This window comes from Acartia tonsa, chromosome 2, assembly GCF_053477335.1.
Source record: "Acartia tonsa isolate MP-2025a chromosome 2, ASM5347733v1, whole genome shotgun sequence".
In the NCBI taxonomy this organism is placed as follows: Eukaryota; Metazoa; Arthropoda; class Copepoda; order Calanoida; family Acartiidae; genus Acartia; species Acartia tonsa.
In genome coordinates, this window is record NC_137261.1 from 59,629,078 (window position 1) to 59,655,122 (window position 26,045).

General features: G+C 32.6%; 2 protein-coding genes across 3 annotated transcripts; both read right to left on the reverse strand.

Moving 5' to 3' along the window:
- Positions 1-15,523: 15,523 nt before the first annotated feature.
- LOC145312252 (2-iminobutanoate/2-iminopropanoate deaminase-like) lies at positions 15,524-18,803 on the reverse strand. Its single transcript, XM_080151483.1, has 6 exons — positions 18,614-18,803; positions 18,140-18,209; positions 17,658-17,674; positions 17,098-17,232; positions 16,239-16,280; positions 15,524-15,708 (listed from the first exon to the last, which is right to left on the reverse strand). Exons 1-6 carry the CDS (start codon positions 18,689-18,691, stop codon positions 15,625-15,627), a joined length of 426 nt encoding a protein of 141 aa, XP_080007609.1. The 5' UTR covers positions 18,692-18,803; the 3' UTR covers positions 15,524-15,624.
- A 3,778-nt stretch (positions 18,804-22,581) lies between these two features.
- On the reverse strand, positions 22,582-25,204 carry LOC145312255 (uncharacterized). Of its 2 annotated transcripts, XM_080151487.1 has the most exons (4): positions 24,815-24,971; positions 23,880-24,049; positions 23,763-23,846; positions 22,582-23,407 (listed from the first exon to the last, which is right to left on the reverse strand). In XM_080151487.1, the coding sequence occupies exons 1-4, from the start codon at positions 24,860-24,862 to the stop codon at positions 22,675-22,677; spliced, it is 1,035 nt and encodes a 344-aa protein (XP_080007613.1). In that variant the 5' UTR covers positions 24,863-24,971; the 3' UTR covers positions 22,582-22,674. The 2 variants fall into 2 exon arrangements, with proteins under 2 accessions (XP_080007613.1, XP_080007612.1); XM_080151486.1 differs by having other exon boundaries at positions 23,763-24,049; positions 24,815-25,204.
- Between the last annotated feature and the right edge of the window lie 841 nt (positions 25,205-26,045).

Below are 26,045 nucleotides of genomic sequence, written 5' to 3' on the forward strand. Positions count from 1 at the left end.
AGCTCTTTTTGTTAATTTAGACATGTTAGAATTGTCCTAGTGATTTCAAACTTTGCATGATAATTCCTATAACAGTTAAGTAAAGATTTATGAAGCGTAGCAACTCTATAATCCTTACTAGAAAGTCCGCACGTCCAACCTTTATAATGTTTTTTTTTTATATCTTATAATCAATATTTATATCTGATTTTTAAAAGCGAAGCTTTTCTATAATTATGGTCAGTCTGTCCGTACGTCCGTCCATAACGGATAGCTTTTTTCGTTAATGTAGGCAAGTTAGAATTGTCCTATTGATTTCAAATTTTGCATGGTGATTCCTTTAGTAGTTAGGTACGATTTAGAAAGCGTAGCAACTCTATAATCATTACCAAAATTTCCGTACGTCCATTTTAAACATAATGATTTTTCTACTTTTTTAACAACAAATTTTACTTTTAAAAGCGAAGCATTTCTATAATTAGGGTCGGTCCGTTCGTCCGTAACGGATGGTTTTTTTCATTAATTTAGGCATGTTAGAATTGACCTATCGATTTTAAATTTTGCATGGTGATTCCTTTAATAGTTAGGTACGATTTAGAAAGCGTAGCAACTCTATTATTATCACAAAAATGTCCGTACGTCCATTTTAAACATAAATATTTTTTTACTTTTTTAACAACTAATTTTTATGTGATCTAATCATCCGATTGATCTGATTTTTGGTATATCGATTCCTGGGACAACAAAGCATAATGTAATAAGCGAAGCAACTCTATAATCAAGTCCTAAAAATGTATGTATGTCCTGACATTATCCTGAATCAAGCAGTTTTTCAACAAATTTACTTACAATTTTGCTTTGACTCTTATACATTTATATTATGATTATTCAGTTCTGACACTATACAAGTGTTAATGTCCGTTTGTCCTACCGTTTCAGTGCTTCGCTTTTATGGATGTTGTCATCCTTGTTTAACAACAAATGTTTATGTGATCTAATCATCCGATTGATCTAATTTTTGGTATATTGATTCCTAGGACAACAAAGTATAATATTATAAGCAAAGCAACTCTATAATCAAGTTCTAAATATGTAAATATGTCCATAAACATTATCCTGTATAAAGCAGTTTTTCAACAAATTTACTTACAATTTTGCTCCGACTCTTATACATTTATAATCTAATTATTCAGGTCTGACACTATATAAGTGTTCACGTCCGTTTATCCTACCGTTTCAGTGCTTCACTTTTATGGATGTTGTCATCCTTGTTTTAATACCGTTTCCTATTACATCTAGGTATAATGTTATAAGCATCTCCAAAATCAAGTCCTAAAAATGTAAGTATGTCCTTAAACAGTGTCTGTATTTTAGCAGTTTTGCCTACAATTTTGTTGACAAATATACATTTATATTCTTCTGCTTATTTAGTTCTGACACTCAAGGGTTTATGTTCGTTTGTCCTACTGTTATGGAGCTTCTCTTTTATGGATGTTGTCATAATTGTTTTACTGTAGGTCAGGCATTATGTTATAATACAAAGAATTTCTATTATCAAGCTTTATAATATAAGATAAAATCCTAAAACCTAATTGGACAACAATTAATTTAGGTTAGGTTAGATTTAGTCATATTAGAATAGGTATTTTAAAGAGGTACTAGCTAGGAGCATGGACTTAAGTCAAAATATATCTATTTTTCTCAACAATATTCTTAGTTTTAAAGAGTTCGCTTATCAGGCAGTCTAATTTAATAAGCTTCACATGTTTAAATATGAAATCCTTGTTATAATCGAAGTTTTCTACAATTAAGATTGCTCCGTCTGTCCATTATTGTTCTATCTATTTCAAACTATGCATGTAGAACAGTGGGAAACGGAGAAAAGGTGTTTCAATTGAAATGAAAAAATCAATCAAAACATTTTTAATTATTAATTTATTACCTTTTCTTTTTCAATTAAACTGTAGGTAATTTTGATGAAATAAAATCTTAATTTAGAAAAGCTTAAATTAAAAAATTTTTTTTATAATTTTCCCAACAAGAAATAACGTAAATTTTTCATAAATAAAGAGATGAAAAAAAAGAAGTATATGATAAAAAAAACATTATAAGTGACAAAATTATTTGTTTATTATGATACGGAATTTCGGTTAACTATTATTATGCAATAACATTTTTTATTAAAAATATTAATATGTACTTTATTAGCTTTTCATGGAAACAAAGACAAGACTGGGGGCTCTACTTATAGTCAAACAAAAAGGGGGAAATGAACCCACCATCTAATTTGTTATTTAATAGATACATTACTTACAATTTTATGATAAGTAAACGTAAAATAGATAATTTTAAAAGCGAAGCCATTCTATAATTGGGATCAGTCCCTCCTTACGTCTGTATGTCAGTTTGTACGTTACAAGCAGCTCTTATTGTTAATCTAGACATGTTAAAATTTCCTATTAATTTTATTTTTTCAATATCTAAGCGATTTTAGTATTTTTAGATTAAATCTTTAATAGGTTTTTTCGGCTATTTTTATATTTTTCACATTTCCCGATTGTATCTTTTGTGGTCTGATTTTAAAAACTTCAGTAAATAAGGGTATTAAAATTGAATTTTCCATCATTGTAAGGTATCTGTAGATGACAGGGCAAGTAACTTTTTCTTATTTCACATATTTCTTCATTTCTTGATAATGATAACCCTTTGTTTTTATCATCCTTAACCCTTAAAAGTAAGGCCCCTTGCTGCACCTATTAGTCGGGGGGGGGGGGGAGGTGCAACGCCCCCCCCCCTCTTATTATCTCAGCTCCTATTAGAGCTAGAAAGCTAAGAAAATTTGTGCATGTTCCCTGTTTAATAATAAATTTCCAACTAAAAGTGAGTCAAAGTCAATTTCAGCTTCCTTCACCCTTTTATTTAACAATCTTTGTTTTTAGGTCCTTTTTTATTAAACAATTTTGAAAGGCTGCCATTTTCTAAATTTTGAAGCTAGAAAACTATTTTTTTTTAGAAAATGTTATTTTTATGTAAATTTTGTATTACAAATCTCAAAACATAAATTTTGGCGGGCACAGCTGTACTTGGCAGCTGCCAGCTGCCGCAGTCATCAGGTAAACTACGGCAGATCATAATGAAATTTTATTATGTTATTAAATGCCCCCCCCCCTTCAGTTTTTCATGTGTAAAAGATTGAAAACCATAAATAAGTGACTTATTACATATGGATATAACATATACCAGAGACTTAAACAAAGAATTTACCTTACAAAGATACTAAATATCCTCTTTCAGTAAATCCCTATATGAATTATAAGTATAATTAAGATAAACATTTTCATAAATATTTGCTTTTCTACCTTAAAAATAAAAAAAATACTTTGACTGACTTATAGTCTAAATTCATTATTAAACAGTGGCCTTGCATAATTCTTTTTAGGACTCTAGCTCTGAAAAGAGCTGAAATAAAAGCAAGGGTGTTCATGCCACCCCCCCTCCCTTCCTACAGATTAGGGTCTGAAAAGGGGCCCGACTGTTAACCCTTATCTTATAAGTATGACTTTTATAAGTATGGGTATGACACATAACTGAGAGTTAAAACATTTTGAATATCTCCATCCTGGCAGGAACAGGATGCCAGCAAACCTGGAAATTTCATCCAGGTAAAAAGCAAATATATTTTTGTGACTTAAAGAAAGCATTTTATCGTACCATAATACTGAAATATCCTCTAGTGATACATCCTCAGATGAAATACTGGTGTTCAAGTCAATTTCAGGTTCCAGGTATGATCCTTCAGGTCCTGATCCTCCAGGTCTCCAGAAATCTTTAAAAGATTCCTGTGACCGCAATTTTTGACTTAGAGACTTCAAATTGCTTTTCTTACATGTCTACATAATGTATTACAATTTCATAAAGATCCGCCAACATTTTCCGCCGACTGCGGCGGCTTGCAGCTACCAAGTACAGCTGCGGCCGCTAGAATTTATGTTTTGATATTTCTAATATAAAATTTACTTAAAGATAAACATTTTCTGCAAAAAAATTGTTCTTCTTGCTACAAAAATAAAAAAATTACAGCTGTTTGAAATTTTTAAGTAGAAAAGGACTTAAAAACAAAGGTTGGTTAATAAAAGGGTGAAGGAAGCGAAAATTGACTTTGATTCACTTGAGGTCAGAAATTCATTATCAAACAGGGGACCTGCAGAATTTTTTTTTAGCCCTCTAGCTCTAATAGGAAATGAGATAATAGAGGGTAGCGTTGAACGCAACCCCACCCCACCCCAACCCCAATCATAAAATCATAAAAAATGTTGTCAAAAAGAAAAAATTTGCATTTTATAATGAACGTCTGGAATTTCTGGTTGACTTTTTATATCGTACAGGCACCCTACTACTACGTTGGAAATCAATAAGACAACTCTAAAATTCCTAATGACAATAAAAGCTATCCGTTATGAACAGATCAACCAACGGACCATTTATAAGCTTTTTTTTATTTACACAAGTATCATAAAAATGTTATTAAAAAGTGTACATGGACGCAAGGATTTTTTATTAACAATAAGCGATAATTGTTACCAACAGAAAGGCGGACCAACCTCAACTATACAAAAGCTAAACTTTTAGTGATTATAGAAAAGCTTTCTTTAAAAAAAAGTTGATTAATTTAATTCATTAAAAATGTCGCACATTACTGAGTTTGCGTTTTTTGAGATAGACCAAATTACATTCAGGACCCTTTTAGACTCCACCATTATTTCAGTCTAAATATGTGCTAACTTTATATTAGTAAGTTTTACATTCACACTGGCTATTTTTGTTTTACTGGATGCTCCGCCGCATTTCAAATTCTTATATTTTTTTTTAAAATGAAGGCTGCTTATGATACGATGCGATAAGTAACTAATCTAATATTGTGACTGCAGATATGTATGTGGAAATAGATACCCTGTAATCTAGCTAATGTCAGCAGCTTCGGGTGCGGATATGTCATCGGAAATAGTTGCGGATGCGGCTATGTCTGCGGATACAGATACCCTTGAATTTGCTATGATGTATTATAGAGAGAACTAACTGTAATCTAGTTAATGGCTGCGGCTGCGGTTGCGGATATGTCTGCGGAACTAATGGCTGCGGCTGCATTTGCGGATATATCTGCGGATAGAGATCCCCTTAATTTGCTTTGAATTAGAGAGAACTAACAGTGATCTAGCTAATGGCCGCGGCTTCGAGTGCGGATATGTCTGCGGAACTAGTTGCGGCTGCGGTTACATCTGCGGTTAGAGATACCCCTGAATTTGCTATGATGTATTATATAGGGAACTAACTGTAAACTAAGCTGCGGTTGTGGAGATGTCTGAGGAAATATTTGTGGCTGCGGATATAACTGCGGATACAGATACCCTTGAATTTGCTATGATGTATTATAGAGAGAATTAATTGTAATCTAGCTAATGCCTGCAGCTGCGGTTGCGGATATGTCTGCGGAAATAGTTGCGGATGCGGATATAACTGCGGTTAGAGATACCCCTAAATTTGCTATGATGTATTATATAGAGAACTAACTGTGATCTAGCTAATTGCTGCGGCTGCAGTTGCGGATATTTCTGCGGAAATATTTGTAGCTGCGGATATAACTGCGGTTAGAGATACCTCTGAATTTGCTATGATGTATTATATAGAGAACTAACTGTAATCTAGCTAATGGCAACAGCGAAACATAAGAACCCTTTATTATTGATCACTATCATACTAACTAAATATTTTTAGAAGCGAAGCTTTTCTAATATTAGGTTCTATCCGTCAGTTCGACCGTCCATACGTAACGGATAGCTCTTTTGTTAATTTAGACATGTCATAATTGTTCTATCAATTCAAATTTTTCATGATGATTCCTTAAACAATTAGGTATGATTTAGGAGCGTAACAACTCTACCGTTACCTTAAGTCCATTATAAAGCTGCTGATTTTAAACTTTTTTGAAATGTATGATATAATCATCCTATACATCTGATTCTAAATTCAAGACATCACTATAAGTATATCCTAAAAATAAATGAAAGTAAGCAATTTTACTGTATTCTATATTTTGCGACAAATTAATGTTCAATTTTGTTTAGACCTACAAACTAATGTTCTGCTTATCAAGTTCTGACACTTTACAACAGTTATCGTTCGTTTGTCCTTCCTTCTGATGTTTGTACTTCGCTACTTATGGATGGTGTCATCCTTGTTTATTTATAGTATGAATGATAAAAATACTATTTCCTCCCTACGAAAAGTAAAGAAACAACTTTTTCACTTTTAAAAATGTACTATAAAGAATATGAAACATTAATCATAACTAAAATTTATCTTTAAGTTTACAAACCGAATAAAAAAATGGTATACTTTACTTCAGAAGAAAAAAAGGGCATTTTTTAGCTTTAAAAAGAAAAAGTAAATAAAAATTTAATCCAAAATAGTTTTAAACCTTCCCAGTATCTATAGTATGTAAAAGAGAACCATATCGGTTCAGCAGTTTCTTGATTTAAGACAGCAGAAATATTTTAGGCGTCCCCACTCACAAAAGATTTTTCACGTTTCGTATATATACAATTCATACATGTTTTAGGAAAAAAATGTACACATATAGATATGGTAAAAATAACTTCGTTATAAGCAGGAATAAAGGGGACATTGGGCTGTTTTTACACTAGTCCCCAAAGTTTTATTATAACGTTTTCTTAATTGTTGGCTTAACAACTTAGGGGACTTTTTGATTAAATTTTGATTTGTTTGTTCATTATTTTGAGTGGCCAAACCTTTCAACCAGTAATTCTAATCTACAGAAGGGGTAATTTTGTTTATCATTATTGGGGATGTTAATCAACTATCGTCCATTATCTTATCCCTTTATATCCCTGAATGTAGATAGAGTAAAAATAACTTTGTTATAAGACGAAAATAAAAATATTGGCAAATGTTTTAATGGATATATTACTTCTTGGATGTTACACTAGATTTTCATGTTCTCTAATAATGTGAAACTAGCAGGGAGCTAAACTAACGATACCCCCCATAAAACCCCCTTTTACATCATCCCCTTCAGCCTTTCTTAATGAACGAACTGACCAATAAATAAGGTATATAACAAGCTAAATTGACGACAATTTTCCCCGGTTATAATATCCATTTATATTGTATATCCATTAATGTTTTATTGGGTTATTCATATAGGACAATCATCTAATTATCTATCTATACCTAACTTTTCAAATAAGTAGGTTGCAAATATTTTAGTAAATAAAACTAATACAATATACCATAGACGTCCAAGGCTGGTGAAAATTACTGGGGCAAAATACATTAGTTTGTCCCCCCTCAAACTTAAAAATTACTCATTTTACACCCATCTTAAATTTTTTTGATGTCCTTTCAATTGGTAATTTTAATAATTTTGATTGTCTACACATAGTAAATTTATTAAGTTTTTAAGTATTTGCTGGATTAGAACCGGTTTTCAGCATCGTATTACAGATAATTTTCCACGTATAAAAAAAAATAGATAATTAATCTAGTTCTGTTGGACCAGGCCTTCTTACCCTCGAAGTTAACAGGTCTTATCTTAATCTAATAATTTTCATTTTGATATCCCCGGAAAGCTGTATAACACGATGCGATAAATAAATTTCTGTATATCCAATCAAATCTTTTCTAAAGTCAAACTAACATTTATTAATTTATTTGCTATTTATTGGTAGATCCTGCAGAAGCTTCTTTTCAGTATGGCTTCGAAACCGATTAATATCCGCTGGATTAGAACCGCTTCCGAGTCATATTGAAAAACCATGTATAGCATCGTATCATAGGCAATTTTCTTCGTACAACAATAGAAAAAAAATAAAATTCATACCATTTGTGTTTGCCATGGCCTTCGGCTTATTGGGGCTAACAAAGCTGGTTTAAATCTTTAAATATTTCATTTTGGTTTCCGCGGAAAGCTGTCTATAATAAGATGCGATAAATAACTATTCCATATACTAGACCTGTTCTAAGCTTACATTAGAAACTTAAAACCTGCATTAAATCTTAAATCAAAAGAACGTTGAATCTTCTCTTGTTAACTGTACCTCTTCAGGGAGGGAAGGGACAATTGGTTATTTAATTAACTAGTCCCCAAAGTTGTTCAATAACATTTCTTATTCATTGGCTCAACAACTTTAGGAATTTTGATTGGTTGGTTAATCAAGTTGAGTGTCCAAACGTTTCAACCACTAATTGTAATCTAAAGAAAAGGTAATTTGTGTATTATAAATTTATCAGCCATTGTCTTATTCCTTTGTGTATCTACCTATCAACAATACATCTTAACTCCTTTTTGTGAGTGGTATTTTTAGCAAGTATAAAGGGATAGCCAATAGATTCATTAAAATAAATGGATTTATCATTACTTTGATTTTACACCAGATTAACATGTAATCTAATAAAGTACAAATTGTAGCTAACTAAAATAATGATGCCCACCATTAGCCTCCTTTAACCAATCCCCATCCATTCTGCTGGATGAACAAACTGACCAATAAGTGATGTCCATAGTAGAATTTTAAATTGACGACAATTATACCTCTGTCATTAAATTAAATATTCACACTATATTTTTTAAGATACTATGTGCTAAAATTCAATAGGAAATATGTTTTTTTCAGGGAGGGGGGAACGGAATATTGACCCACCCTTTTAAGTATATACAAACATATCTTATCTTATCTTATCTTATACAGAAAAAGAAACAAACATCCAGTACCTCTAGAAAACCAAAAATAAACAATTCTAAATTTTGTTAGCCGGAACTTAGGTTCCTCAGGGTTATCAAAATTAGTTTAAATCTTATAATTTTTAATTTTAATATTCGCGGAAAGCTGTCTATAATACTAATATAATCTAGTACCACTCCCTGTTGTCCCTGGTAGTAAACCCCCGACTGGGCTGCATGGCATTTATACAAAGTATCGAATTATCAGTTTCCAATGAGAAAAGAAGAAAAGACTTGCTGAGTTCCCCTTTCAGTTTCTCCCAGGGAGGGAGGGGATATTGGGCTGTTTATTACACTAGTCCCCAAACTTTTATTATTACGTATTTTTATTCGTTGGCTTAAATACTTTGGGATTTTTCATTGAATTTTGATTGGTTTGTTCATTAAATTAGTGTCCAAACGTTGCAATCAGTAATTGTAATCTACAGAAAGGGTAATCATTATTGGGGATGTAAATCAATTATCGGCCATTGTCTTATCCATTTATATCCTTGAGTTTCTCTGCTAACCTTTTTTACATACAGTTGCCAAATTTTGTAGGGAGTTGCAAAAAATTAAAATTTATTTTTTTAAAGCGAAGCTTTTCCATAATTAGGGTCAGTCCGTCCGTACGTCCGTCCGTCCGTAACGGATAGCTTTTTTCGTTAATTTAGGCATGTTAGAATAAAGAATTGTCCTATCGATTTCAAATTTTGCATGGTGATTCCTTTAATAGTTAGGTACTATTTAGAAAGCGTAGCAACTCTATAATCATCACCAAAATGTCCGTACGTCCATTTTAAACATGTTGATTTTTTTACTTTTTTAACAACAAGTTTTTATTACAAAATATAATGTAATCAACGAAGCAACTCTATAATCAAGTCCTAAAAATGTTAGTATGTCCATTATCCTGAACCAAGCAGTTTTTCAACAAATTTACTTACAATTTTGCTTTGACTCTTATACATTTATATTATGATTATTCAGTTCTGACACTGTACAAGTGTTAATGTCCGTTTGTTTAACCGTTTCAGTGCTTCGCTTTTATGGATGTTGTCATCCTTGTTTATAACATGTGTGACCTGTTCTAAAAGGCTTAGATTATCTCACTTTGTACGTAACATTATGAGAATTTAAATGTAATCAGTTTTAAAAGCCATTGATTCATCTCCACCCAAGACTACTTTATCAAACTAACATCTTTGTACAGGCCAAATATATATTTCAAAAACAAAAGTTTTCATTCTCAATCGTCCTGTAAAGGAAAAAACACAAATTAGTAAGAAATAGATACAAAAAGTCTATTTAAAAAAAAATCTGAGTAAGATAATTACCGTTTCTTTTTTCCTTTTGATTTAATGCATTGTAGAGATGCATTGCACCTTTATTAAAAGTTAGGTAATTAAAAATGTTAATAAAATTTTCTTAATTTATATCAATAATAAAACATATACATGATAAACTTTTTTGACATTTTAAACATATTTGCACTACCTCTACATATAAATTAATGGTCTTACAGCAGACCAATACAAAACAAACAAAAAAAGATAAAAAGGTGAAGATTTTTAATGCGCATAGCTATAGTTATATAGTTATAATGTGGTTGTTATTAAATGTGATCGACCATTAGACTAACTATGATCTACTGATCACAAAAAAAGGTTGATATATTTAATCCTTCTAGAATGAGTAAACTGGTTGGTCAATCCTATCCTGGTCATAACATTTATTTTTCGCATCGTATTAAAGACAGCTTTCCGCGGATATTAAATGGATGATTATCGGTTCCAAACCAGCGGATATTAATCAAAGCTATACTAGAAAAGTATTAAATCTTTTTTATTTCTTGTACAATTTTGATGATTTTTCTATGCTGATAGTAATCTTGGGAGCTGGCTAAAATAACGATACTCCCTCCCCCCCCATTCAACCCATTTACCCCATCCTCTCCTACCCTACTAAAGGAACCAACTGACCAATAAATGAACAGAAAATAAGGAACCTAAATTGACGAAAGAATTACCCCTATCAAATATCCACGTATAATCATCAATTGGTATTCTATGGTTTCTTGAGAAAAAATAATATTTATCCGGGAACTGTGCTTCATATTTCTTTTGAAGAGGGGAACGAGAAAAAGAATGAGAAATGCAACGTGATTAAGAATTACAAAATATATATTTATATTCTTTTTCATGGTCAGATTTTCATTAATCCAGATTCGTTTATTTTTTTTTATATTTCTGATCATTTTTGTACTTTAAACATTAAAGTAAAACACTAGAGGGAGAAAGGGTTATACATAACTGTATCTCCCCATCGCAACCGCCTTGTGCAACCTTTCTATTGGGTCATTAAAAATCAACAAATAGTGTCGCTCTTATATTAACACAGCCAAGTTGCAGAAAATAATTTAGAAGCAGATGAAAGAGGTCGTTGAAAAAGGAAGGAAGGTCTGTATTTACACATATACTATAGATTTATTCTTTAAACACTTTAATTAGAGACTATATTTTAAAAAAAGACTAAAAAATAAAAAACTAAAAAATATTTTAAAGAACTTGTCCTAACTTTTTTGATTAAAAAAAAAGCTAGTCTGTGTTTTTAGTTAGTAGTAGATGTAGAATTATCCATGGGATGTATATATGCAATCGTTTTTTTGTTGTAGATCTCTTATTTTTGAAGTATTTTAAGTTTAAAATATTTTTTTAATTTAAATTTTAAATTTTGTTGGGTAATTATTGAAATATCGATTTTTTTAAACCTCGGTAAATGAAAACTTTGAACTTAAATATATTCTAAAAAATATGCGTTCATATATAAACCTTTAGAATGAGAAACTATTCTGAATCCATTATAAGCAAAATTTTAAAAAATGCCCTTATGAACAAAAATAGTAAGATCTTTAATTTGACACCTTACTTTTTAAATTCTGTTGAGTAATTATTGAAAAAATCTATTTTGTTGAAACCCGTTGAATCAAAACTTTAATAAACTCTGGGAGCTCGTCACGAATGGGTCAATAAAAATCACAAAAGTCAGGACACGTTTTTTAATAAACCTTTAAAAAACCTATTGTGGGGTATTTTTTTATATGTTTAAAAAACTAGGGGGGCAATATATCACCCCTTTACCCCTTTGGACGTTCGTGTTCGTTGTAAATTCATAAAATTAACATAAGATATCAGTATACTAATTATAAATGTGTTTTCCTATAATATAAAGCAAAAAGGTTTTTGTTTAGATATCGAAAACTAATGGAATGATTGAAATCCTGGTATGGTTTAAGGCTATTTTTCTATTCTTCTCTACCCATTATAGCGCCCCTAGATACTAGGGCGTAGCAGCTAGTTATTAATAAAAGAGTTAAGATAATAAAAATGAAAAGTGAAGCAATAGTTAAAATAATGATTTTAAATTTTATTTAAGTGAAAGAGAAAGATAGAGATAGTGAAAACAAGAAAATATTTGTGGGAGGAGTAGAAGAATGGATTTAGGATATATTTGGATATTATGACAGGGGGGAAATTGTTGGCAATTTAGGTTCCTAACATGGGCATCACTTATTGTCAGTTCGTTCAACCAGTAGGAGATAAGGTTATGGGGTAAAGGGTGGGGGGATCGTTATTACAGCCAGCTAGCTACAAGTTTTACCTAATTAGAGTGCATGATAAACTGGTGTAATATCCAAGTAATAATAAATCTATTATGCGGAGGGAACAAATATAAATATTATCTTATGTATATGTATATGTATGTATGGACACAAAGTGGAATATTTGAAAGTTTCAAAAATTTTGAGTGTTCTCAATATCAAATATAAACACATCTTCTCCACAAAATTTGTTTCCAGAAAATTGGCTATGTGCTGCAAGGTGCGCCAGCTGCCAGCCAGCCGCAGCTATGTGCTGCAGGGTTCACCAGCTGTCAGCCAGCCGTGGCTATGTGCTGCAGGGTTCATCAGCTGTCAGCAAGTCGCCTACAAGCAACTTTCCTTTCAACCATCTACCAGCAGCCGTTTACTTGCCATTTGACAGCTGAGTAAAGTAGATAATCCGTTTATTCAGTTGTTATACAACCACAAGAAAAAGTTAAATTGTATGACACATATTTCGAATTTCAATAGATTTGGTTGTATGGCAAATTAACATCAATTTTTTAGCTCCTAAACGTACAGATTCGAAACCAATTTATATCCGTTGGATTAAAACCGAATCCCAGCCATACAGCATCGTTTAAAGACAATTTTTCAAGAATATCAAAATAAAAATGAAGATGATGAAAGTCCCTTCACAGATTATGACGTCATACGATATAATAGCCAATGAGAGGCCAGTATACACTGTAATTGACCAATATGGTAAAATTTATGCTAGCCTCTCATTGGCTATTCTATCGTATGACGTCATAATCTGTGGCGGGACTTTAATCATCTTTAATACAAATTTTGAAACTGATACCAGTTTTGTTAGCCCGGGCCTCGGTCTCTCTGGTTTTAATCATAAAATGTTCATTTTAATATCCGCGTTAGGCTGAATATAAAACGATGTGATAAATAATTAAAACACAATTAAATGTTTTACTTTTTTGCAATTGTGTTACATTCAATTGATCATAAAAAGATTATATTGATATATTATATCTTTTGTTCTGTGTTTTGGCGGCTGTTTGGCGGCTGCCAAGACTTTCTCTGTGCTCCTTCTAGCTCACAGCTTCATGCAATAATGGATATTTTGGCTAAATCCTTTACTTCACTTAGGAATGTGAACACGATTTTAAAGTATGAAAAAAACACTTTCAATTATTTTATCTACAAAAAAGCTATTTAAAAATTGTAAGTAAATTTGTTGCAAAAATGATTAAATTCAGAATACTGTTTTAGGATATAATTAGATTTTTAATAATTGATTAAAGAGATGCTTCGCTCAAAAAATTGTACCTCATTGTAATAGGAATTAGTAATCAAAAATCAGATCAATCGGATGATATTATCAAATAAAAAGATGTTGTTAAAGAAGTAAAAAAATCAACATGTTTAAAATGGATGTCCGGACATTCTGGTAACGATTATAGAGTTGTTATGCTATCTAAATCGCACCTAACTACTACAGGAATCATCATGCAAAGTTTGAAATCGATAGGACAATTTTAAATTGTCTAAATTAACGAAAAAAGCAAAACGTTACGGACGGACCGACCCTAGTAATATAAAATCTTCACTTTTAAAAAGGAATAACATAGCATTAAAAGGGGAAATTAGTTTACATAAGTTTGCTTTTAAAAGTATGAAGCTTGTGCCTTGGACAATCTAGCTCACCTTGGCACAATTAGAACTTTGTCCCAACAAAAATATGGAGAATTTTGTTGTCCTTAACTGAAGTTAGTAAGGAATATAATGCATTTCATACGAGTGAAATAGATGTGCGTACAATACAAAACAAAAATTGAAACTAAAAATTATATAAAGAGGGTCATTTTTTTGTATATTTTCCGTAAAGTTGGGTTTTAACGTTTAGACAAATGCTCTTATTAAGAATAGTTTATGCAAAGAAGTGACCCCATTGTTAAATTTTTGAAACTAGAAAAATTATAAACATTTTGGAATTTATTGCAAAGATGAATCTATCTTTTTCGCATTCTTATTACTTAATCACTACATGATACCAAGGATCTAGAGGGATAGGACAGTGGCCGATAAATTTATTTACATCCCCAATGACAATACAAAAAAATACTCTTTCTATAGTTTACTATTGGAAACTCAACTAAATGAACTAAAACTTAATAAAAGTACCCAAAGTTGTTAAGCCAACGAATAAGAAAACGTCATCATCATAAACTATGTGGATTAAGCAATAAATTGAAGACCTTTTTCGTCTGCTATCAAATTGCTTTCTTATCTTTCGTGGTTGTGTTAATATTGCCGACGCTATTGGCTGATATTAAAAGACCCAATTGAAAGTCGACATAAGGTCCACTCCCCTCCCCCCTTACTTAATTTTACTTTAATGTAAGGGTTGAGGGTTGCCAAGACCCTCACCAACACCTCTAAATTGGGTTTTAAGCCTTAACCCTCAAACCCTAAAATTTTGCTAAATTGTTTATCTGTTTGTTTTGTGATGGTGTGAATAATATGAGAGTATGGATGGATGGATGGAGAGCTCTCATCAAAAGAAGGAATTACTTTGAACACAGAACACACTTCACTTCAGATAGATTTAGGTTTTCATAAGTTGTACTTAGTCATTGATGTAGATGAATTATTACTTGGATGTTGTATCAGATTTTCATGTACGCTGATAAAGTGATACTCGTAGCTGACTAAAATAAAGGGACCCCCATTCACCCCTTTTATTCAATCCTCTTATCATCTACTGGATATGGAACTATCTAATAAATAAGGTCCATATTAGCAAGCTAAATTGACGACAAATTTCCCCTGTCAATATATCCACGTATATCATATATCCATTGTCATAGATATCTCATATGTTATGGTTTTCAAATACCCTAAAATGGGGTACTAATGGTTTGTAATCGGCGTAAAATTGAGTGTGTATTTTCCCACCCCCTAAAAAACTTAAATTATTCCCTGTATTTAGATTCCGTACTCCAACCCCCCCCCCCCCCTCCCCACACTGAAAAGCTTGAACGTCATAGACAACGAAATAGCCAAATTTTGTCTTTTGCTTCTAGTTAACGGACAGACTGACACTCGGATATATAGAGTAGCTGCACTACAAAGAAACATTGAAAGGAAAATGCTTTTTTGTAGTTCTACTTCTATCATATTTTTTTATTTATCAAAAAGACCAAACTAAGCTATTTTGTTACGGAAATATGTATTTTATCATAATGATTGATTAAACTGCTTCATAATCTTCAATTTTTCCCATAACTGCAATGGCTTCTATCTCTACATTGGAATCTTTAGGAAGCTTTACAACCTAAGTAAATAAGAACAATTATTTTCATAAGTGGATCATTAAATTTTAGGATTGAACCGGATATCCGGCTGATTTTCAATGCCGGATATCCGGCGCAACCCTATTAAATACAAATAAGAGTTTTTTGAATAGAAATTATTTTGTAAGTAGTTTGAATAGAGCAATCCTTTAATTTATATTGTTGATGATAACCTCTTTTTAAAAGTATCTTTGTTTTACATTTAAAAAAAATAAAAGTTAATTATTGAGGAAGGGAAAAGTAGTTTTTACCCCCTATACCCACCCCTTTATATCTAGCTTTTTCTCTATTAATAGTTATTTTTCACTTTCTGGTGTTCCCCCTCTGTACCAATCGATATATTAATATATTTTTATGTACTATGCCAAAATAACGCTATCCCCCTTCCACCCATTACCCTTCCTTCTGGATGAACCAACTGACCAATAAATGAGGTATTATAGGTATATATTAGTAATCTAGTTTTCCCCCTGTCATTATATCCACGTATTTCCTAAATCGATTTGTGTACCTGATAAGCAGCCCTAGCTGGATGTTCAGACTTGAAATAGGTCTGTGCAAACACAATCAGGTTTATTTTAAATATTTCCACCAAGGTATGACAAACATACAAAAAATATCAACTTTCCACGGATATTAAAATAAAAAGTATATGAGATTATAATCAGTTTTGTTAGCCCGGAGGGACCGTAGTACTACGATACTACACAAGATTTTTTCGTATAACTAAGAACTGATTCTATTCCAGAGGATTTAAAACGGTTTCAAAGCCGTACAGGAAATTGTTGCACAAGAAAATATCTAACAATTAACAAACAATCAGCGAAGCTACTCTATGATTCACGTGCATCAGTCCGTAATGCTATGGGGGAAATGTGATTTTCTCAGCTGTTATTCAAAATAGACAGCCGAATGTAGTTTTATGAAGATTCCTAGTAACCTCGTGGATCAATTACATTTACTTGTTTAACTCAGTCTGTCAGTTAAACTAGAAAAAATATTAATACACATATGTGAAAGTTTCGTGATTTTTATCCTAAATTTATTAACACTAAACATCTGCTCTTTCAATTAAAAAAAAAATTGGGAATAGTCCCTTTCGTGGCAACGCCCATTAAGGGGCGATTCGTGGTATTTTTAAAATGGCATTTGAAAGGTTATTTTAGGTTAGGTTAGGATATATTGGGTTAGGTGATTGCCCCACAGGGTTCGACAATTGGCCCCGCAGGGTTAGAGCTCCCCGCAGGGGCTAGAAATAGGAGAAGGGCTAATGTGAAAAAAACGAAGAATCGCCCCTTAATGAGCGTTGCCACGAAAGGGACTATACTCAAAACTTTTAACTTTTTGAAATTGTATTAAAATAAACCTTCCTGATAGATATCATTCATCTGTTTGAACTGTTTCAGATCTGTCATGAGAACTGTACACTTGACAATGTTGCTCAAACTTCCCCCCACGGATTCCAGGATTGCCTTGATGTTATCAAGTGCTTGCTTCGTCTCTGGCTAAAATAAAAACAAGGTTGACAACATCTATAAAATCTTTGAAACAGAGTTGCCACGCTTTCCAAATCTTACCTAACTATTATAGAAATCATCATGAAAAAGTTTGAAATCGATAGGAACAATTCTAATATTTTATTATACGACTAAAAATCATTAAATTTAATTCATATAATTAAAAGATATTAGTTATCTTGGATCTAAAGAGACAAGACAATGGCCGATACACAAATTGATCCTTCTGTAGATAACAATTAGTGGTTTAAACGTTTCGACACTCAACTTTATGAACCAACCAATCACAATCTAATAAAAATCCCCAAAGTTGTCAAGCCAACGAATGAGAAAACGTTATTATAAACTTTGGGGACTAGTGTAAGTAACAGCTAAATGTCCCTTTCCTTCCTGATACTAATTCAAATTTCTACCTGTACACCACCTTTCACTGAATTAAAAGATTTCTCAACATTTTAAGCGATAAATATTAGTTATTTGGTCATACGATGCAATACATAATGCTTCAATATGGCTTGTAACTGGTTTTAATCCAGCGCATATTAGTCAGTTTCGAAGCCACTGAAAAAAAATTAAAACTACATAAATTTTAGGTCATACTGAAAATGATATTATACACATTAAGTTCTAAATAGCGATTCTACTTTAAAAAATTCTAGTCCTAGACACTTTTTTGGTTAAGAACCTTCTATGTTACTTGGTTTTATTGTCAGACAGACTTACAGACGTGTCATAACCTTAGAGTAGTTTAGCTACTTAAGATATTGAAGTAAGAAAGGACGTCAGAGCTTTCTAAAATTTCGAAGGGGGTAAAATGATGAATTTTAAAGTTTGAGGAAGGGTAAACACCCCTTTATCCTAACCCTTGGACGTCTATGGATATAAGAAATCTTTCCTAGTTCGTTTGTTTTAGGATTTATTCCCATGGTGCCAGAAATGTACATCACATTGTTGATTAAAACAGCCTAAATAAATATAAAGTTAAAAACGGCTCAAAAGCTACTTAATTAAAAGCAGTCGCGAGGCTGCTCTATATTTTACATTTTCTCTCCGTACGTCCGTCCGCCCGTGTCACTATGTGGGATATTTAAGATACTGCATTATTTGGTGAAGATAACCCTTACTTCAGAGCTTCCATTTTACAACTTTGTTTGTCTGTTAGTCTGTCTGTTATGCTACAAAAGTCTTTAATCTAAGGCACGTAAATAGGTCGAGATTTTTTGTTGAATTTTTTCTTTTTCCTCTAATTTTTTTATGAAAAATGAACATCTACTTTATAATTTACTTTGTCCGTTTGTCTCTCAATTTTATTTTGCGATTTACTACTTATGAATGTTGTCTTCCTTGTTTTTAGATAAAACTGCCTTGCCTGACTGTAAGGTCCTACGGCGCCCGCCGCATTAGGGGTTTCAACAATTAACCTTCTATTCGTTAATTCGTCAGACATTGTAATTCAGCTTAACTAACACTTTATTGTAAGCGCAAATTCAAACTGATAATACTAAAAAATAGTATTAAAAATTATTAATCATTATATATGAAAGGAAGTTTTTTTTTTGATAACAACGATGAAATTTAATATCTACAAGGAAAGTCATTATTACAAATTACTATTAAATAATTTTAAGGACAACACAATAGAATATTATAAGTAAAGCAAATATATGATAAAGCCATAAAGATGAAAGTATGTTCTTATACAGTATCCCTTATTTAAGCAGTTTAGCAATTAATTTATAACTTACACAATGTTGTTTCTACTTATGCATTTATATTCTGCTAATTCAGTTCTGCCACTTATTCGTTTTCTACTGTTTTAGAGCTTCGCTTTCATGGATCGTGATTTTTCATCGGATACTTTTTCTTATTTTTATAGATTCAATCTTTTATATGGAGAATTTATGTTTTTTTTCTGAAGCTTAATATCTAAATTTAAGGCAATCTTCACATGGTCTCTTGTTTTTTTTAGGTTTGGGATGATTTAAAGCTATTTTTCTAGCAGTACTTTTCTGCACCTTTGAATACAGAGAACAGATCTATAGTATAGATTACAAACCGATAACTAACTGTTCCCCTTTTCCAAGAACCTTTTTTAATCTGCTAGCAAATTGTTCACTACTACTTGGCTGTGTAAATATACCCGACAATATTGGTTAATTTTCAAAGACTTGGGATGGGGACATACAGTTATTTAACCCCTTCCCTCTCAAGTGTTTTATTCTAATATTCTGAGCCACTAGATGCAAGGGGCGCAGCTGCCAACATTTCAATCACAGGCTCCCTGTTTTAGATTGCTTGAACATTGAAAATTTTCTGTGCAAAATTTGTAAAACTCAAAGTTTTTGTTATCTTGGATAACTTTGAACAAACTTTGAGATAATTCCATTTTATTTCTCTTTGTCTGTGCGCACTTACAATCGGTATATTATTACTTGGATGTTGCATCAGATTTTAATATACTCTAATCAAGTGATGCTCGCAGCTGGCTATAATAACGATACTCCCTATTTAGCCGCTTTTCCCCATCCCTTCCTCTCCTACTGAATAAACAAACTCACCATAAAGGAGATTCATATTAGTAAGCTAAATTGACGACAAATTTTCCCTGTCAATATATCCACGTACAACCTATATCCATTTTACTTACATTACTTTAACACACTCGAGTTTATTCCTAAGCATACTTTGTTCAAAAATAAATAAATAATTAAATTAAAATTTTAAAATTATTACCAATCTAATTTATACCTCTTGCTTTATTGATGGCAACATATTATTTCTAAAGCACTAATAGCCTAACTATTGCAGAAAAGCCAACCCTTTAATTTCACGATCTTTGTTTGCATGAAAGGGTATTATGCTTTGCAGTGTTTCGGAGCCGGAGCCGGGAGCCGTAGAGCCGCCATATTTTGCTGGAGCAGGAGCCGTAATTATTGTTAAAAAACGGCTCCGGACTAGATAAATAAAGATATTTTTATAAATTATAATTTGGTAACTCTGTTTTGTCATGTGCAAATGCTCTTTTTAAGTTTTTCAAGTCCATTTTTATAAAAAAAAATTGAACTTTTAAAACCTTCAAAAGTCAAAAATAGAAAATATTTTTTTATGGGGGATGAAAATATGTCGAGTTTTTTTTGATTTTAGGTCGGAGCTGGAGCCGGAGCCTGAGCCGCACCAAACGCTGATGCTTTGTATTCCTCTTACACGTCCCTTGCGATATCACTTGCTAGAGAAATTGGTAGCTTTTTAAAAAGTCTTTAGTATGACAGAGTTTTTAACAAAATAGCTGCAGGTAGGAAAACCCAGGAATCTAAAGAGATAAGACAATGGCTTATAAATTCATTACATTCCCAATGATGATGCACATAATTACCCCTTCAATAAATTACAATTAGTGGTTTATTAGTGGTTTGGACACTCTACCTAATGAACCAACCAATCAAAATTCCTAAAAAGTCCGCTAAGCAAATGAATAAGAAAACGTTATTTTAAAACTTTGGAGACTCGTAAACAGCCAAATGTTTCTTCCCCCCCACTGAAAAAAATATTCATTATGAAAAATAAGCATAATATATTTAAAATAATATATTGAAGTTCAAAAGACAGCTATATAGAGGAGAAATTTTTAATTTTAAAAATGTTAAAATATATTTAATCATCATAATTAAATTTGATATTCATTTAAATTAATGTTATACAGTTTATAGGTTCATAGAGTATAAAACACAAGCGCATTAATAAAAAAAGTATGATAAGTTATCAAGGACGTCAAAGCATTTTTGATGGTACAACGACAAACGTAGAGCGGCTAATTTTGCAGCTAGGATGACCAAATTTTAGGACGAACTTTTATTTTTCATAACAAAAAAATTACTTTTTCTGATCATCGCCGAAAAACGGCAAATAACGGAAACCGCCATTTTCGGCGGTTACGGCGGTAAAACGGCGGTTGGCGGCGCAAATTAATATTTTATCTGCTTATTATTGCTCAAGGATTTACCAAAAAAAATTATAAGTCTCTAGCTGTGATAGAAGCCACGATATTCATGATTTATATCTGTAGTAAAAGCCGGACAAAAATCGGTCATAAAGTCGGTCAGGGAGCGGTCAAACGGTCATAACACCACTTTTCTCAGAAGGTCATTGTTATCTAAGTATTCACCAAAAAAATTTTAGGTTTCTACCTTATACACAAAAGTCATAGTGTAGAAATTAAGATTTATTTAGAATTTTTTCTAATTTTTTTTGCTACCCAACCGACTTTGACCGGACACCACGACCGACACAGACCAGATATCCTAATAAAATCAACTCTTGCCGACGTATAATTACTAAACTTAAAAAGTCATGAAGTTACAGATCTCCATCTTGCCTACATAAAAAATGAGATTGAAAAAACTAGAGGAGGTGGCTCTTTGAGCCCCCCCCCCCCCCCCCCCCCCCCGATCTGTAAGGGTTAAACAATGTAAAAATCCAATCCAATATCGCGCGTTTTTGGGGTAACCGATCTTAACAGAGGGGGGTGGGGGTAAAACCTATTTGAGGGTAATTACCCCCTAGAAATATATAAATATTTTATAGAAAGTTGCATATATAGTTAATATGCTTTATAAATAATCTCGCAAAGTTTAAAGTCGATTGGACAGTACGAACATACCTTAATTAAGAACTAGAGCTTTTAGATAAGAACGTACGTACGGACCGACCTTGATTGGAGAAATCCGCTGGGTTAGAACCACTTATAAGCCATACTGAAAAATCGCGTATAACATTGTATTACAGACAATTTTGAACGAATATTAAACAAATAAGTTTCAATTTTAAAATTTTGTCATTAAAGCTGTCTATAATACGATGTAATAAATGACTATTCCTTTTAAAATTATTAAAAATTTGTAGGATACTGGCTAGAGGGAAAGATTGAAATAACTATTTAATTTATTCAAATTGTTTCATTAACTTATAATGTTTAATACACAAACATGATATCCTCATCAGAGGCGTGTAGAAGGGAGGGGTGTATATGCCCCTCCTGACAAAAATAAGGTTGGTGGATACACCCCCATAGATGTCCACAGAATTGATAAGGGTCTACACTCCATTTAAAAAACCAAGCAGTGTGTTAAAGTAAAAAGTTCAAAACTCCCTCCGGAAAAGCTTTACTAATGAATAAAGGAATCTAAACTTATCTAACCTAATACAATTATGTATATTTCTATTGGCTTCAAAGTCGATCAATATCCCGTGGATTAGAAACGGTTCTGAGCCATACTGAAAAATCGTGTATTGTATACTAGACAGTTATAAAACCTAATTTCAACAATAAACAAATACAAATACTATTTTTAAAATTTATTGTTAAAATTCCATAAAATTTTTGATAAAATAAAATAGTATAATAATTACTACCTATAAAACTAGAAGTTAGGTTTAATATCCCTTGCGTATAGGGCTGGGGCTACTTCCATGTACAGCTGGTCCATAACCAATATTCTGGTAGACATAACTAGGATAATAATTTCCACTCGTCAGATATCCTCCATAGGGAGAATTAGGAGCATTCCATTGTCCTCCATAACCTCCATACACAGAGGAGCTGTAACCTCCATTGGCTGGAGCAGTGTATTCATTACCTCCATAAGAAGCAGGAGCGGTATATCCTCCATGGGCAGGTGCAGTATAATCATAGCCTCCATAAGAGGCAGGAGCAGTGTACCCATATCCTCCATTTGTGGGTGCTCCATAGACACCACCATAGCCTCCATCAACAGGAGATCCGTATAAAGATGTTCCATAGGAGGAGGTGATCAGAGGGTTGTGAGCATAAGAGTAGACAGTGGCAGAGGCAGCAGTGTAGGTTGGGGCAGCTGTGTAGGCGGGGGCCGCAGTGTAGGTTGGGGCAGCAGTGTTGGTTGGGGCAGCAGTGTAGGCGGGGGCAGCAGTGTATTTTGGGGCAGCTGTGTAGGCGGGGGCATCAATGTAGGTGGGGGCAGCAGTGTAATCAGGGGCATCAATGTAATCAAGGGCAGCAGTGTAGGCGTGGGCAGCAGTGTAGGCGGGAGTGGTAGTGTAGGCGGGGCCAGCTTGGTAGGCATGGGCAGCATGGTTGTACAAGGGGGTAGGAGTAGGGGCAGAATAATCATCAGTACTACGTCTGTAACGCCTAGGAATATCATAAAGATTAAAAATATCACCCAGGGAAGAAGGGAAAAATCTACTGGAATTCTATAGACACTAAAGATTTAGAGTTTATTCTGCCAATTGATACTCATACATTAATATACATCTAGATACAATGATTTATTGTCCATTGTCCTATCCCATAAAAAACAACAAATATTACTCTCAAAGAGATAAGAGATAATTACGTAAGAGAAAAGCCAAAGTAAATTAGATTTGCTACATGGTAGCTAGATTTAAAAGATTTTTAAAATCAGGAAAAAAAGATTTATTAATGCTTCGAGAAATACAATGTACAAATAGGAATTATTATATATAATTAATAAATAAAATATTACCTATTGCTGTAACCCTTTCCATAACCATCCCCATGTCCATAGCCGCCATAGCTGTTTCCATAGCTGTTACCATAGCCGCCATAGCTGTTTCCATAGCTGTTACCATACCCGCCATATCTACTATATCCATTACCATAACCTCCATAAGAGGAGGTGCTCAGACGGGTGTCATAGCCTCCGTAACCTCCATAGCCGCCATATCCACCATAACCGCCATAGCTAGGGGAATATCTGCTATAACCACCGCCATATCCATCTCCATAACCACCATAGCTATAGTAGTTTGCCTAAAAAGATGAACACAGTCAATGCATCAAACATCTTTACAAAAATGGTGACTATCACACAATTTAATTGCACCATAATAATTTTATATAAATGTTAATAAAGTAAAACTAGGACGACGAACAATATGATTTATAAAGTAGATGAGCATTGGCCAGCAAAATTAACACCAAATAGTAAAGAGAAAAGCAATTTACTATAGATAAAGGTCATTAGACAGACTGGAGGACCAATTTTAATATAGAATAGATCCTCATCGATCAGAGATATCTTTACCTTAAAAAATATGCCTTCTATATATGTAGAATAGCAGTAGAGTAAACCAAATTTTTTAAATATAAATAAAAAAACAGTTAGTGAATTAACGACAAGAATACAGTAAGATATAGAGTAGCTGCTTAACAATTAGGAAAATATTGTGCCGAAAAAAACAACAGTCTATTCTAAACAGCAGCAGAGTAGATCAAATTTTTTTTTAGTAAAAATAATATAAACCCCAGAGCATTTCTGATATACTGACGGGTCATTGAAATTATATACTAGATGCTCTTAGGTATAGGGAATATTAAAAAAATAAACGGAAAATTCGTTTTCTTCATATTGTTTCAAACAGACGGCACAGGCAGAAATGCAGACAATTTGAATTATTGAGTAGCTTCGCTTCTAAAAATTTATATAGACTTTATAAAACAGAATAATCATTACTAAAACAATTAGATCATTAAACCTGAAGAATAAATATTAATTTTAATGCACAAAAAGATCACCTGAACGGCAACAGCTAAAAGAAGAACAGAAAGCCCAAGCTTCAACATGCTGATGATAAGGATAGTAAAATAAGACTATACCCTTTTATCTCAGTCATCTCTTTTTAAAGGAAAATCTTACTGAATATACATAATAATATACATACCTAATAAGTGGCGGCCACAGAGATTTGCTAGGAGGTTGCACGTAGCGCACTACAATTTTTTGAAACATATCATACGATTTTTGACACTCCCTGAAACCAAGATCGAGAGAAATGTAGGGGGGGGGGGGGGGAGGGGGTGTATTACAGACAAAACGAGGGGTGTTATATAATCCTCAAGGGGTGTAAGTGTTAGAGGTCAGACATAAAAACAGATTTAAAAATAAGATAAATGTAAAAAAAAACATAATGGATTGAAATTTTTTTTACACCCCCCTAATTTTAATTAAGGAGGTTAGACCCCTAAGGGTGTGTCTAAACCCTCTTAATTTTACCTGTGAAGGGGGGGGGGATACATAACCCCCTTCTACAAGCTTCCGGTATATACAATATATACAGTTCATACATAAAATAAATATAATTTCTAAAAACATGTCATTGCTAATAATTACTTAACAAACTTCTTAATTTACAGCTAGTTTTAAAATGAATGAAGAACTTTTAAATATACATAATATTGCAGACAATTTCAGAGCAATGGACGAAAACTATTATGTACATTCCTAATGAAACACAATTATAAAGTTGTAAAATTAAGTTATTAGTTGAAAAGTTTAGACACTGCTAGTATGTACAACCTAACCAAAATTTATAAAAAATAATTGCCAACACATGTAAGAACATGTCCTCTCTCCCTCCTTTTGTTATATTGATATTACAAAGCTGCATGTCAGACAAACAGTGTTACTCAATTCTCTAGTTATAGAATAGCTTCGTTCAAAGAAAGACCAATGTACAAAGTAACGATGTACAAACTTTTTAACCAATAACATAAATCTGAACAATGGGTAACTTAAGATCAATTTTTCGTCCATTGACATATAGCTGTATCCAAGGGCTGCTTATGAAACATCAGGGATCTTAAGGGATAAGACAATAATTGAAAAATTGATGCACATATCCCTCCGCTTTCTGTACAATAAATTAAATGATTGAAAAGTTTGGACACTGCTAGTCTGAACCAACCAATAAAAAAAAACCTCAAAGTTTTTAAGCCAACATGTTAGAGAGTGTGGTTATAAGACTTC

Excerpts from the sequence above, each read along its gene's own strand:
- LOC145312252 (XM_080151483.1), bottom strand. The coding sequence starts at position 18,691 with ATGTCTGACGAATTAACGAATAGAAGGTTAATTGTTGAAACCCCTAAT. Across the intron at positions 18,210-18,613 it reads CCGTAGGACCTTACAGTCAG|GCTGTTTTAATCAACAATGT; the intron begins GCAAGGCAGTTT and ends ATATTTATTTAG. Across the intron at positions 16,281-17,097 it reads AGATGAATGATATCTATCAG|ACCTATTTCAAGTCTGAACA; the intron begins GAAGGTTTATTT and ends GTGTTTGCACAG.
- LOC145312255 (XM_080151486.1), bottom strand. The coding sequence starts at position 24,862 with ATGTTGAAGCTTGGGCTTTCTGTTCTTCTTTTAGCTGTTGCCGTTCAG. Across the intron at positions 24,050-24,814 it reads TTTTAGCTGTTGCCGTTCAG|GCAAACTACTATAGCTATGG; the intron begins GTGATCTTTTTG and ends TCATCTTTTTAG. Across the intron at positions 23,408-23,762 it reads GGAAAGGGTTACAGCAATAG|GCGTTACAGACGTAGTACTG; the intron begins GTAATATTTTAT and ends TGATATTCCTAG.